The sequence below is a fragment of the Cucurbita moschata genome, unplaced genomic scaffold (assembly GCF_002738365.1).
Source record: "Cucurbita moschata cultivar Rifu unplaced genomic scaffold, Cmos_1.0 Cmo_Scf00116, whole genome shotgun sequence".
NCBI lineage: Eukaryota > Viridiplantae > Streptophyta > Magnoliopsida > Cucurbitales > Cucurbitaceae > Cucurbita > Cucurbita moschata.
In genome coordinates, this window is record NW_019268632.1 from 1,917 (window position 1) to 16,962 (window position 15,046).

The 15,046-nt window shown below is 35.9% G+C and overlaps 1 protein-coding gene across 1 annotated transcript; it reads right to left on the reverse strand.

Annotated features, from left to right (window-relative positions):
* Nucleotides 1–1,949: 1,949 nt before the first annotated feature.
* On the reverse strand, nt 1,950–2,399 carry LOC111439908 (S-protein homolog 1-like). Its single transcript, XM_023077365.1, has one exon. It carries the CDS (start codon nt 2,397–2,399, stop codon nt 1,950–1,952), a length of 450 nt encoding a protein of 149 aa, XP_022933133.1.
* Nucleotides 2,400–15,046: the final 12,647 nt, after the last annotated feature.

The following is a 15,046-nucleotide window of genomic DNA, read 5'->3' on the forward strand; positions in this document are numbered from 1 at the left end:
TTCCTAATCAACCTTTAGCTTAACTACCAATTTGTGTTGGACATGTGAATAAATACACATACTTATAGTACATGCAAGAAACTATGTAAATGCATGCTGTGGTTGTAAGAAGCTTAATCATTTAACTAATTTCGGTTATGCAACACAATTTAAGGTTAATTTTGGGATAATTTTAGAGATTTATTATTTTCGATAACAAAATTCCTTGAATGGATAATAGTTATTGGCCCAAGAATAATAAATATTTCATTGATTTTTAAAACACTTTCATAAAATGGACAACAAAATATGAATACTTACCGGTAGAAAATATAAAATAGAGAAAGCAATTCATAGATTACGTATGGTATAGCACCAAGTCCAACAAGGTATTAAATTCCCGATTTTTTTTTTAAGGTTGAACTTTCAAACTTTTTACGAGGGCCTTGGAAATTTTAAGGTGAGGTAGAATAGATAAGTTCAAAAAATTCTAGAACTATAGTTTCAAAGAAACGGAGTGCATAATACAGATAAAGAGTGCTTCAAATCGAAACCCTAAACTCGGACGTTTGATGTACGTGCTAATAAAAACTTGGTCACGGTCGACGTTTTTTGAAACTTTTGCGGGGAATGATTTGGGTTGATGAATTAGAATAGTATTTCGAAGAAACGGGGAGCATAAAACAGATAAAGAGTGCTTCATATCGAAACCCTAATTCGAAAACCCTAAACTCGGACGTTTCAAGTACGTTATAAAAAAAATCGAGTGACGTTCGACATTTTTAGAAACTTTTATGGGGAATGATTAGGCTTGATGATTCAGAATAGAATTTCGAAGAAACGGAGAGCATAAAACAGATAAAGAGTGCTTTAAATCGAAACCCTAAACTCGAACGTTTGAGAAACATGCTAAAAAAACCGAGTCACGGCCAACGTTTTTCAAAATTGTTTTTGGGGAATGATTAGGCTTGATTATTTAGAATAGTATTTCGAAGAAACGAAGTGCATAAAAAACAGATAAAAAGTGCTTCAAATCGAAACCCTATTTTCGGAAACCCTAAGCTGCGACGTTGGAAGTACATGCTAAAAAACTGTGTCACGACTAACGTTTTTTTCGAAACTTTTGTGGGGAATGATTAGGCTAGATGATTTAGAATAGGATGTCGAAGAAACGGAGTGCATAAAACAGATAAAGAATGCTTCAAATTGAAACCGTACACGACCCAGTCTACCCTCTGTAACTCAAATAGTACCCAAAGATCTGGAGCTCGATCCGCGTGCTCAAAATCCTACCCGACCTGTTCACTAACCAACGGAATGGTGGAGTTAATATAACACATGCGGAAGCAATTTGGATCTTAGTCCCTCTTAGAACATCAATTATAGTAAATAACTAGCATGTTCACGAGCATTAAAACTCAAGGTCCTTAAGTACTAACCTTTTGTAGTTCAAATTCCTTTTTCCTCACGAACCAATTTTGAACCACCACTAGTGTCTTTCCTACTATTCTCGGGCCTTAGAACAGGATTGTGGAATCCGGTGAGTGACTAAACTTGATAGGAATTTAATATATGAAAAGAGAGAGTTTTGAGAGAATTTCTCAAAGTTTTCCAAGCATTCTTTCCATGTACCTTGATCACTCTATTTATAGAGTCATAATTGCATGTTCGTGCAAATTTGAGATTACCAAATTTTGACACTCAAACAAATTTTGACACTCATTATTTTTTGTAGTTTTAATATAAACACGATATTACAATTTTGAAAACTTGTATTCGTATACAAATTTAATTTTTGTTTCTTCCTAATTTAAAATTTCGGAGAACAACAATACGCTGCATTATCAAGTACATTTCATACAAAAAAAAGTAAAAGAAAACAACAACAACAACCTTTTTGTGTTATCCCATTATTTTTTATTTGTTCCTCAAGGACAATTCCACAAAAAGGAGATAGTAGTAAAGCTTCTCTATCTTTTATAGATCCACTTGTGAATCAATTCATCAACATTAGCAAGAAAGTTTCTCAAGTAAATTCCATCATCTTTAGCCGTCCAAATACAAGTTCCTACAGTTCCATGTTTGCACCTATCACGGAGCCATAAGTGCTGCGTTTCAGGCCAAAAGCTTTCAAAAGAGACATATGCATGTGGCGTCTCCAATTTGCACCAATAGAGGGTTGTTCCCCAAAAGTTAACCTTGAAGTTCCATTGGTAATCATCTCCATGATTAAGCAAACGATGATACCCCAAGTCATCGTCTTTAGACTGACAATGCACAAGCAACCCAAGTTTGCTTAGCCCGTTAACCACATGAATGTAATATCTAGAAGGTCCTGGTGGTGGTAACGCGACCCTTGGAACCTGGGCCCCAACTAAAGCCACCGTGAAAAGAAAGAAAACGACAATATTCTTTATCATTTCCTAATCAACCTTTAGCTTAACTACCAATTTGTGTTGGACATGTGAATAAATACACATACTTATAGTACATGCAAGAAACTATGTAAATGCATGCTGTGGTTGTAAGAAGCTTAATCATTTAACTAATTTCGGTTATGCAACACAATTTAAGGTTAATTTTGGGATAATTTTAGAGATTTATTATTTTCGATAACAAAATTCCTTGAATGGATAATAGTTATTGGCCCAAGAATAATAAATATTTCATTGATTTTTAAAACACTTTCATAAAATGGACAACAAAATATGAATACTTACCGGTAGAAAATATAAAATAGAGAAAGCAATTCATAGATTACGTATGGTATAGCACCAAGTCCAACAAGGTATTAAATTCACGATTTATTTTTTAAGGTTGAACTTTCAAACTTTTTACGAGGGCCTTAGAAATTTTAAGGTGAGGTAGAACAGATAAGTTCAAAAAATTCTAGAACTATAGTTTCAAATAGGAATTGCGCAAGACTTCTTTGGCAAGATTTTCTCAATGCCTGTTGGGAGAACCATTATGGGGTTTTGATTTCATCATGTCACACCCTAAATCTATAGGAAAAATTTTTCCAATCAATGTGTATAAAATAAGAGGGAAATCAAAATGTGTATTAATATATGCCAAATTCATCTAACGAGGGAAGGGGGAACGAGATACATGATTCCCTAGGTCCATAATTCCTCTATTACTTCTAAACTCTAGAGTACCCTCTCGTCACAATTAAGCAACCTACTTGTAGTCTCTCATCACATCCTTAACCTAGCAGGGAACCAATTGTTTACTTTTCTCCCTAGAGTTTCCACACTCTTGATACAAAGACCTTGGCAGGAAACTTAGCCTTCGCAATGGTATAAGGTGGGGAAGAACTTGGTGAGTGTTGGTCTGCTTGCATCCATGGGAGTGTTAACTGGTGAACTCGTCCCATAGGCCATGAAGTAACCTATGGTGAGGGGGTGCTACTCCTTGGTACATGCCACCTAAACAAGTTACTCACATGATCAACGGACTCTCATACGACGGATCCTACGTGTAGAGTAACTACTACCAAGCCTCGTGATTAATGCCCTAAAACACGACGTGTCCACAATGCAGTGTAGTCGATCTACCACTAGGTAACAAGCCTTGGACACTGGATTGTCAGGTGTATGGCTAGTGTCGTAAATCCTAGGGGGAGTGTCTTGGAGAATAAATCAATAACAGAATAAATACCTAGAAAGTATCAAGAACAAGAGAAAGATCTAGGTCTAGAACATGGATCAAGACCATGTTCTAGACCCTAGTTCTAAGTACAAGAACCAAGAACCAAGAACCATCGTTCTAAGGTCCAAAGGATGACCAAGGTTTTAGAATCCAAGGACCAAGGTCCTTAGAATAAATCACGATAAGAACTTGAAGTCAAGAACAAGTGGGCCTAAGTACGTACAATAAGAAACAAGAACAAGACAAGAAAGAGTGTGATATCCTAGCATATCAACAACACGATTGAGAGCCTACAAGCAGGCTACATACTAAGCCTTTGTACTCATTCCTTATTCTCCATTTTATTTCATGTAAGGAGCTGGTCGAAGTCGGGAGTGGACTCTTGGGCAGGTGCCATAGAATATTGTCTCACCCTGTGATCGCCCTTCATGATTCCATAGGTCTCAGACTTCTAAAGGTGTTCAATCCTAAGCCTCGACCCACCAATCTACGTGCTTACCCTAGACTCAACTCGATTCTGTTGCTTATTCTCAAAAGGGAGGATCACACAATCATTCATCAGGAGTCATACATGCTCAATGGGGCGATAATATCCATTCAGCACCCAGAGTGCTGATAAATAAACATCTCATCCACTGTCATAACATGATTACTTACACCAGTAGTAAAGTGTATCAAGAAAGTATACTGGGTAAAATAAGAAATTTCAACAACTAGCAAGTCTGTTTTCACTCTTAGTAACTTTCCTTGGTAGTTGTTAATCAAGAATAGCTACCTAGGATTAATTTTACTAGCATGCATTCATAAGCAAACGAATTGTACAAGTACTGCTTCGTATATTTTCGTGCTGTTACTTATAGATTTGTCGTGTGCCTTCTCGAGCAGGATTACAGGACAAAAAGAAAGTCCATACACGCACTCATGTGCTTTTCTAGCACCAAAGAAGTTTTCTACGTGCGCATACCATGCGATATTCAAGCACAAAAGTTGTTCTCTACGCACGTTAAACACACGTCTGGAGGAGGTACAGTCGCGAGACGCGTGTCGTTGGTTAGTGAACAGGTCGGGTAGGATCTTGAGCACACGGATCGAACTCTAGTTCTTTGGTACTGTTTGAGTTACAGAGGGTAGACTGGGTCGTGTGCAGTTTAGCGAGTAAAGTGATGTCTCACAACACGTCCTCGTTGACTTGTTGACTCGTCATTCCTACCACGTTGTGATACATTTTAACTTTTTGCTAATACGCTTCTCTCTCGTCACCAGCAGCTGTGTATCCACGGTCGATTCTTCCAACGTTCAATTTTTCTAGATTTCGCTGAGCGATGCATTTCAATCTATTTTTTTGGATTGCTTTTTATCTTCCAATCGTTAACTAGAAATGATTTGGTTTCTTCACGAAAAATAAAGATATCGAATCAACCAATTCGATGCCATTTTTCTAAATTTTTAGGAAGATAGAGACCATAATAATTGAGTTCAAATTTTGGAAACCGAGTGCTTCAAATTGAAACCCTATTTCGGAAACCCTAAACTAAGATGTTTAAAGTACGTCCTAAAAAATATGAGTCACAGCCTATGTTTTTTGAAACTTTTGTGAGGAATCACTAGGATTGATGATTTAGAATAGTATTTCGAAGAAACGGAGTGCATAAACCAGATAAAAAGTGTTTCAAATCGAAACCCTAAACTAGGACGTTTGAAGTACGTGCTAAAAAAACCGAGTCACGGCCGACGTTTTTTGAAACTTTTGTGGGGAATGATTAGGCTTGATGATTTCGAAGAAATGGAGTGCATAAAACAGATAAAGAGTGCTTCAAATCGAAACCTTATTTCAGAAACCCTAAAAAACGACGTTTGAAGTACGTGCAAAAATTACCGAGTGAGGTTTGAAGTTTTTCAAAACTTTTGTGGGGAATGATTAGGCTTGATGATTTAGAATAGAATTTCGAAGAAACGGGGAGCATAAAACAGATAAAGAGTGCTTCATATCAAAACCCAAATTCGGAACCCTAAACTGGGACGTTTGAAGTATGTGCTAAAAAAACCGAGTCACGGCCGACGTTTTTCTAAACTTTTTTGAGAAATGAATAGGCTTGATGATTTAGAATAGTATTTCGTCGAAACGGAGTGTATAAAACCGATAAAGAGATCTTCAAATCAAAACCCTATTTCTGAAACCCTAAACCGAGACGTTTGAAGTACGTGCTAAAAAATCGAGTCACGTCCAATTTTTGAAACTTTTGTGGAGAATGATTTGGCTTGATGATTTAGAATAGTATTTCTTAGAAACGGAGTGGATCAAACAGATAAAGAGTTCTTCAAATTGATACGCTAATTCGGAATACCTAAACTGGGACGTTTGAAGTACGTGCAAAAAATACCGAGTGACATTCGACGTTTTTCAAATATTTTATGCGGAATGATTAGGCTTGATGATTTAGAATAATATTTCGAAGAAAAGAGGAGCATAAAAAAGATAAAGAGTGCTTCATACCGAAACCCTAATTCGGAAACCGTAAACTCGGACGTTTGAAGTACGTGCTAAAAAAACCGAGTGATGTTCAACGTTTTTAGAAACTTTTGTGTTGAATGATTAGGCTTGATGATTTAGAATAGAATTTTGAAGAAATGGAGAGCATAAAACAGATAAAGAGTGCTTCAAATCCAAACCCTATTTTAGAAACCAAAATAGGACGTTTGAAGTATGTGCTAAAAAAATCGAGTCACGGCTGACGATTTTTGAAACTTTTGGGGGGAATCATTAGGCTTGATATTTTAGAATAAAATTTCGAAGAAACAGAGTGCATAAAATAGATAAAGAGTTCTTCAAATCGATACCCTCTTTCAGAAACCCTAAACTCGGATGTTTGAAGTACGTGCTAAAAAAACCAACTTTCGTTCGACGTTTTTCGAAACATTTGTGAGGAATGATTAGGCTTGATGATTTAGAATAGTATTTCGAAGAAACGGAGTGCATGATACAGATAAAGAGTGCTTCAAATCGTAACCCTAATTCGGAAACTCTAAACTCGGACGTTTGAAGTACATGCTAAAAAATTGAGTCACGGCCGTCGTTCTTCGAAACTTTTGTGGAGAAGGATTATGCTTGATGATTTAGAATAGTATTTTGAAGAAACGAAGTGCAAAAACAAATAAAGAGTGCTTCAAATCGTAACCCAAATTCGGAAACCCTAAACTCGGACGTTTGAAGTACATGCTAAAAACCGAGTCACGGCCGATGTTTTTCAAAACTTTTGTGGGGAATAATAAGGCTTGATGATTAAGAATAGTATTTCAAAGAAACGGAGTTCATGAAATAGATAAAGAGTTTTCCAAATTGAAACCCTATTTTGGAAACCCTAAACTCGGACGTTTGACGGACGTGCTAAATAAACCAACTTTCGTTCGACTTTTTTTCAAAATTTTTGGGGGGAATGATTAGGCTTTATGATTTAGAATAGTATTTCGAAGAAACTGAGTGCATAAAACAGATAAAGAGTCCTTGAAATCGAAATCTATTTCGGAATCCCTAAACTAGGACGTTTGAAGGACGTCATAATAAACAAACTTTCGTTCGATTTTTTTAGAAAATTTTGTGGGGAATGATTAGGCTTGATGATTTAGAACAGAATTTCGTAGAAATGGAGACAATGAAACATATAGAGTGTTTCAAATCGAAACCCTATTCCGAAAACACTAAACAAAAATGTTTGAAGTAGGTGCTAAAAAAACCGAGTGATGTTCGACGTTCTTAGAAACTTTTGTGGGGAATGATTGGGCTTGATGATATAGAATAGAATTTCGAAAAAACGGAGAGCATAAAACAGATAAAGGGTGCTTCAAATCAAAACCCTATTTTGGAAATCCTAAACTCGGACGTTTGAAGTATGTGCTAAAAACACCGAGTCACGGTCGACGTTTTAATAAACTTTTGTTGGGAATTATTTGGCTTGAATATTTAGATAGTATTTTGAAGAAACGGAGTGCATAAAACAGATAAAGAGTGCTTCAAATCGAAACCCTATTTCGTAAACCCTAAACTGTAACGTTTAAAGTACATGCTAAAAAACTGAGTTAACAGCCGACGTTTTTCAAAACTTTTGTGGGGAATGATTAGGGTTGATGATTTAGAATAGTATTTCAAAAAAACGGAGTGCATAAAACAAATAAAGAGTTCTTCAAATCGAAACCCTAATTCGAAAACACTAAATCGGACGTTTGAAGTACGTGCTAAAAAAACCTAGTGACGTTCGACGTTTTTAGAAATTTTTGGGGGGAATGATTAGGCTTGATGGTTTAGAATAGAATTTCGTAGAAGCGGAGACAATGAAACATATAAAGTGTTTCAAATCAAAACCCTATTTCGAAAACACTCAACAAGAACGTTTGAAGTACGTGCTAAAAAAATCGAGTGACGTTCGACGTTTTTAGAAACTTTTGTGGGGAATGATTTGGCTTGATGATTTAGAATAGAATTTCAAAGAAACGGGGAGCATAAAACAGATAAAGAGTGCTTCATATCGAAACCCTAATTCGAAAACCCTAACCTTGGACGTTTGAAGTACGTGCTAAAAGAACCGAGTGACGTTTGACGTTTTTAGAAAACTTTGTGGGAAATGATTAGGCTTGATGGTTTAGAATAGAATTTTGAAGAAATAGAGAGCATAAAACAGATAAAGAGTGCTTCAAATCGAAACCCTAAATTTGGACGTTTGAAGTACGTGCTAAAAAACCCGAGTGACGTTTGACGTTTTTAGAAAATTTTTTGGGGAATGATTAGGCTTGATGATTTAGAATATAATTTTGAAGAAACAGAGTGCATAAAACAGATAAAGAGTGCTTCAAATTGAAACCCTATTTCGTAGACACTAAACTCGAACGTTTGAAGTACGTGCTAAAAAAACCGAGTGATGTTAGACGTTTTTAGAAACTTTTGTGGGGAATGATTAGGCTTGATGATTTAGAATAGAATTTCGAAGAAAAGGAGAGCATAAAATAGGTAAAGAGTGCTTCATATCGAAACCCTATTTCGGTAACCCTAAACAAGGACATTTGATGTATGTGCTAAAAAAACCGAGTCACGACTGACGTTTTTCGAAAATTTTGTGCGGAATGATTATGCTTGACGATTTAGAATAGTATTTCGAAGAAAAAAAGTGCATCAAATCAAAACCCTATTTTGGAGACCCTTAACTGGGACGTTCGAAGTACATGATAACAAAACTGAGTCACGGCCGACGTTTTTTAAAACGTTTATGGGGAATGTCTAGGCTTGATTATTTAGAATATTATTTCCAAAAAATGGAGTGCACAAAACAGATAAAGAGTATTTCAAATCGATACCCTTAGTCGAAAAACCTAAACTGGGACGTTTGAGGTACGTGCAAAAAATACCGAGTGACGTTCGACGTTTTTCAAAACTTTTGTGGGGAATGATTAGGGTTGATGATTTAGAATATTATTTCAAAGAAACGGAAAGCATAAAACAAATAGAGAGTGCTTTAAATCAAAACCCTAATTCGAAAACCCTAAACTTGGACATTTGAAGTACGTGCTAAAAAAACCGAGTGACGTTCGACATTCTTAGAAACATTTATGGGGAATGATTAGGCTTGATGATTTAGAATAGAATTTCGAAGAAACAGAGAGCATATAACAGAGAAAGAGTGCTTCAATTCGGAAACCCTACACTCGGATGAGTGACGTTCGACGTTTTAAATACTTTTGTGGGGAATTTTTAGGCTTGATGATTTAGAATTGAATTTCGAAGAAACAGAGACAATAAAATAGATAAAGTGTGTTTCAAATCGGAACATTATTTTGAAAACCCTAAACTCGGACGTTTGAAGTACGTGCGAAAAAAACCAAGTTACGTTTGACGTTTTGAAACACTTTTGTGGGGAATGATTAGGCTTGATGATTTAGAATAGAATTTTGAAGAAACGTTGAGCATAAAACAGATAAAGTGTTCTTCAAAGTGAAATCCTATTTCAGAATCTCTAAACTCGGACGTTTGATGTATGTGCTACAAAAACCGAGCCACGGTCGACGTTTTTCTAAGCTTTGTTTGGGAATGATTAGGCATGATGATTTAGAATAGTATTTCGAAGAAATGGAGTGAATAAAAAAGATAAGGAGTGCTTCATATCGAAACCCTAATTCGTAAACCCCAAACTCAGACGTTTGAAGTACGTGCTAAAAGAAATGAGTGACGTTCGACGTTTTTAGAAACATTTGTGGGGAATGATTAGGCTTGATGATTTAGAATAGAATTTTGAAGAAACGGAGTGTATAAAATAGATAAAGAGTGCTTCAAATCGAAACCCTATTTCGAAAACCCTAAACTGGAACCTTTGAAGTACGTGCTAAAAAACTAAGTCACAGCCAACGTCTTTCGAAACTTTTGTGGTGAATGATTAGGCTTGATGATTTAGAATAGTATTTCGAAAAAAAGGACTACATAAAAAAGATAAAGTGTTCTTCAAATCGATACCCTAATTCGGAAAACCTAAACTGGTATGTTTAAAGTACGTGCAAAAAATACCAAGTGACGTTCGACGTTTTTCAAAAATTTTGTGGGGAATGATTTGGCTTGATGATTTAGAATAGAATTTCGAAGAAACGAAGAGCATAAAACAGATAAAGAGTGCTTCAAATCGAAACCCTAATTCGAAACCCTAAACTCGGCGTTTGAAGTACGTGTTAAAAAAACCGAGTGACGTTCGACGTTTTTAGAAAATTTTATTGGGAATGATTAAGCTTGATGATTTAGAATAGAATTTCGAAGGAACGGAGTGCTTAAAATAGATAAAGAGTGCTTCAAATGAAACCCTATTTTGGAAACCTTAACTAGGACTTTCGAAGTACATGATAAAGAAATCAAGTCCAGCCGACGTTTTTCAAAACTTTTCTGAGAATGATTAGGGTTGATGATTTAGAATAGTATTTCGAAGAACCGAAGTGCATAAAACAGATAAAGAGTGCTTCAAATCGAAACCCTAATTCGAAACCTTAATCTTGGACGTTTGAAGTACGTGCTAAAAAAACCGAGTGACGTTCGACGTTTTTAGAAAATTTTTTGGGGAATGATTAGGCTTGTTGATTTAGAATAGAATTTCAAAGAAACGGAGTGCATAAAACAGATAAAGAGTGCTTCAAATCGAAACCATATTTTGGAAACCTTAACTAGGACTTTCGAAGTACGTGATAAAGAAATCGAGTCACGGCCGACGTTTTTCGAAACTTTGCTGGGAATGATAAGGGTTGATGATTTAGAATAGTATTTCGAAGAACCGAAGTGCATAAAACAGATAAAGAGTGCTTCAAATCGAAACCCTAATTCGAAAACCCTAAACTCGGACGTTTGAAGTACGTACTAAAAAAACCGAGTGATGTTTGACGTTTTTAGAAAATTATGTGGGGAATGATTAGGCTTGATGATTTAGAATAGAATTTCGAAGAAACGGAGACAATGAAACATATAAAGAGTGTTTCAAATCGAAACCCTATTCGAAAACACTAAACTCGAACATTTGAAGTACGTGCTAAAATAACCGAGTGATGTTCGACGTTTTTAGGAACTTTTGTGGGGAATGATTAGGCTTGATGATTTATAATAGAATTTCGAAGAAATGGAGAGCATAAAAAAGATAAAGAGTGCTTCAAATCGAAACCCTATTTCGGCAACCCTAAACAGGGACGTTTGATGTACGTGCTAAAAAAACCGAGTCATGGCCGACGTTTTTCGAAACTTTTGTGCGGAATGATTATGCTTGACGATTTAGAATAGTATTTCGAAGAAACAGAGTGCTTCAAATCAAAACCCTATTTTGGAAACCCACAATTGGGACATTCGAAGTACATGATAGAAAAACAGAGTCACGGCCGACGTTTTCTAAAACGTTTGTGGGGAATGTCTAGCCTTGATTATTTAGAATAGTATTTCCAAAACGAGGACGTTTGAGGTACGTGCAAAAAATACCGAGTGACGTTCGACGTTTTCCAAAACTTTTGTGGGGAATAATTAGGCTTGATGATTTAGAATAGTATTTCGAAGAATCGGAGTTCATAAAGTATATACAGAGGTTTTCAAACCGAAACCCTATTTCGGAAACCCTAAACTTGGGTGTTTGAAGTACATGCTAAAAAACTGAGTCATGGCTGACGTTTGTTGAAACTTTCATGGGGAATGATTAGGTTTGATCATTTAGAATAGTATTTTGAAGAAACGAAGTGCATAAAATAGATAAAGAGTGCATCAAATCGAAACCCTAATTCGAAAACCCTAAACTCAGACGTTTGAAGTACGTGCTAAAAAAACCGAGTGACGTTCGACATTTTTAGAAAATTTTGTGGGGAATGATTAGGCTTGATGATTTAGAATAGAATTTTGAAGAAATAGAGACAATGAAACATATAAAGAGTGTTTCGAATCGAAACCCTATTTCAAAAACACTAAACTCGAACGTTTGAAGTACGTGCTAAAAAAGTCGAGTGCTGTTCGACATTTTTAGAAACTTTTGTGGGGAATGATTAGGCTTGATGATTTAGAATAGAACTTCCAAGAAACGGAGAGAATAAAACAGATAAATAGTGCTTCAAATCAAACCCTATTTCGTAAACCCGAAACTCGGACGTTTGATGTACGTGCTAAAAAAATCGAGTCACCGTCGACGTTCTTCTAAACTTTTGTTGGGATTTATTTGACTTAATTATTTAGAATAGTATTTCGAAGAAACGGAGTTTATAAAACAGATAAAGAGTATTTCAAATCGAAACCCTATTTCGGAATCCCTAAACTGGAACGTTTGAAGTGCGTGCTAAAAAACTGAGTTACAGCCGACGTTTTTTGAAATTTTTGTGGGGAATTATTAGGGTTGATGATTTAGAATAGTATTTAAAAAAAAACGGACTACATAAGATAGATAAAGAGTTCTTCAAATCCATACCCTAATTCGAAAAACCTAAACTGGGACGTTTAAAGTACGTGCAAAAAATACCAAGTGACGATCGACGTTTTTCAAAACTTTTGTGGGGAATGATTAGGCTTGATGATTTAGAATAGAATTTCGAAGAAACAGGGAGCATAAAACAGATAAACAGTGCTTCATATCAAAACCCTAATTCGGAAACTCTACACTCGAACGTTTGAAGTACTTGCTAAAAAAACCTAGTGACATTCGACATTTTAAAAAATTTTGTGGGGAATGATTAGGCTTGGTAATTTAGAATAGAATTTCGAAGAAACAGAGACAATAAAATAGATAAAGAGTGTTTCAAATCGGAACACTATTTCGAAAACCCTAAACTCTGACGTTTGAAGTACGTGCAAAAAAATCGAGTTACGTTTGACGTTTTTAGAAACTTTTGTGGGGAATGAGATTAGGCTTGATGATTTAGAATAGAATTTTGAAGAAACATTCAGCATAAAACAGATAAAGCGTTCTTGAAAGCGAAATCCTATTTCGGAATCCCTAAACTCGGACGTTTGAAGTACGTGCTACAAAAACTGAGTCACAGTCGACATTTTTCTAAACTTTGTTTGGGAATGATTAGGCATGATGATTTAGAATAGTATTTCGAAGAAACGGAGTGAATAAAACAGATAAAGAGTGCTTCATATCGAAACCCTAAGTCGTAAACCCTAAACTCGGACCTTTGAAGTACGTGCTAAAAAACGAGTGACGTTCGACGTTTTTAGAAACTTTTGAGGGGAATGATTAGGCTTGATGATTTAGAATAGAATTTCGATGAAACGGAATGTATAAAACAGATAAAGAGTGCTTCTAATCGAAACCATATTTTGGAAACCTTAACTAGGACTTTCGAAGTACGTAATAAAGAAACCGAGTCACAGCCGACGTTTTTCGAAACTTTTGTGGGGAATGTCTAGGCTTGATGATTTAGAATAGTATTTCGAAAAAACGGAGTGCATAAAACAGATAAAGAGTATTTCAAATTGATACCCTTGGTCGGAAAACCTAAACTAGGACGTTTAAAGTACTTGCAAAAAATACCGAATGACGTTCGACGTTTTTCAAAACTTTACTGGGGAATTATTAGGCTTGATGATTTATTATACAATCTCGAAGAAACAGGGAGCATAAAACAGATATGAGTGCTTGATATTGAAACCGTAATTCGGAAACCCTAAACTTAGATGTTTGAAGTACGTGCTATAAAAACCGAGTGACGTTCGACGTTTGTAGAAACTTATGTGGGGAATGATTAGGCTTGATGATTTAGAATAGAATTTCAAAGAAACGGAGAGCATAAAACAGATAAATTGTGCTTCAAATCGAAACCCTATTTTGGAAACCCTAAACTTGGATATTTGACGTACGTGCTAAAAAAATTGAGTCATGGTCTACGTTTTTCTAAACTTTTGTTGGGAATCATTGTTAGGTTGTGGAGCCTGCTGCTTATTTATAGCTTGGTCAACGGTTATATCCGGTAAAGCTATATTTGGTAAAGCTATATCCGTTAAAGCTATATATGGTAAATAGCTATATATAATAGATGGTTAAATCAGGTAAAGCTATATATAGTAAATAGCTATATATAGTAGATGGTTAAATCTGGTAAAGCTATATATAGTAAACTGAACTATATATATATCCCGTCCGGTAGAGCTTTGAAAAAGTAACTTTCTACTCTCTGTATTCTCTATTAATGTACATACTTAAAGTTATCAATATATAAATCCTTTTAGCTAGAGTTCTCCTTGTGTTCATCTAGATCGAGCGTGTGCGTTATTGTGCGATCCTAACAACTACTATCAGAGCTAGGCGGAATTCACCACGATTTGTGAAGATGGAAAGTTCAAAGATTGGAATTGAGAAGTTTGATGGATCCGATTTCGGTTTTTGGAAGATGCAGATTGAAGATTATCTGTACTAGAAAGATCTTCACGAACCTCTGTTGGGGGTGAAGCCGGATACCATGACCACGGAATAGTGGAAGCTCAAGAATCGACAAGCCTTGGGGCTGATCCGGTTAACGCTATCCAGAAATGTGGCGTTCACATTATCAAGGAGAAGACAACGTCAGATCTATTGAAGGCGCTGTCAAATATGTATGAAAAACTATCGGCTATGAACAAGGTGTATTTGATGCGGAGATTGTTCAATCTACAAATGTCTGAAGGTAGACCTGTTGCTGATCATATAAATGAATTCAATATGATCATAAGTCAACTGAGTTCGGTGAAAATTAATTTCGAAGATGAAATTAAAGCGTTGATTTTGATGTCATCCTTACCCGAGTCATGGGATACTGTTGTTGCCGCAATCAGCAGTTCCCGAGGATCTGATAAACTGAAAGTTTGGTGAAATTCAGATGTAGTTCTCAGCGAAAGTATTCGCAAATGAGAAACTGGAGATTCATCGGCAATGCTCTCAGTGTTGATCGAAGGGGA

What these genes read in the sequence shown, in the direction of transcription:
- LOC111439908 (XM_023077365.1), bottom strand. Translation starts at nt 2,399, where the DNA reads ATGATAAAGAATATTGTCGTTTTCTTTCTTTTCACGGTGGCTTTAGTT.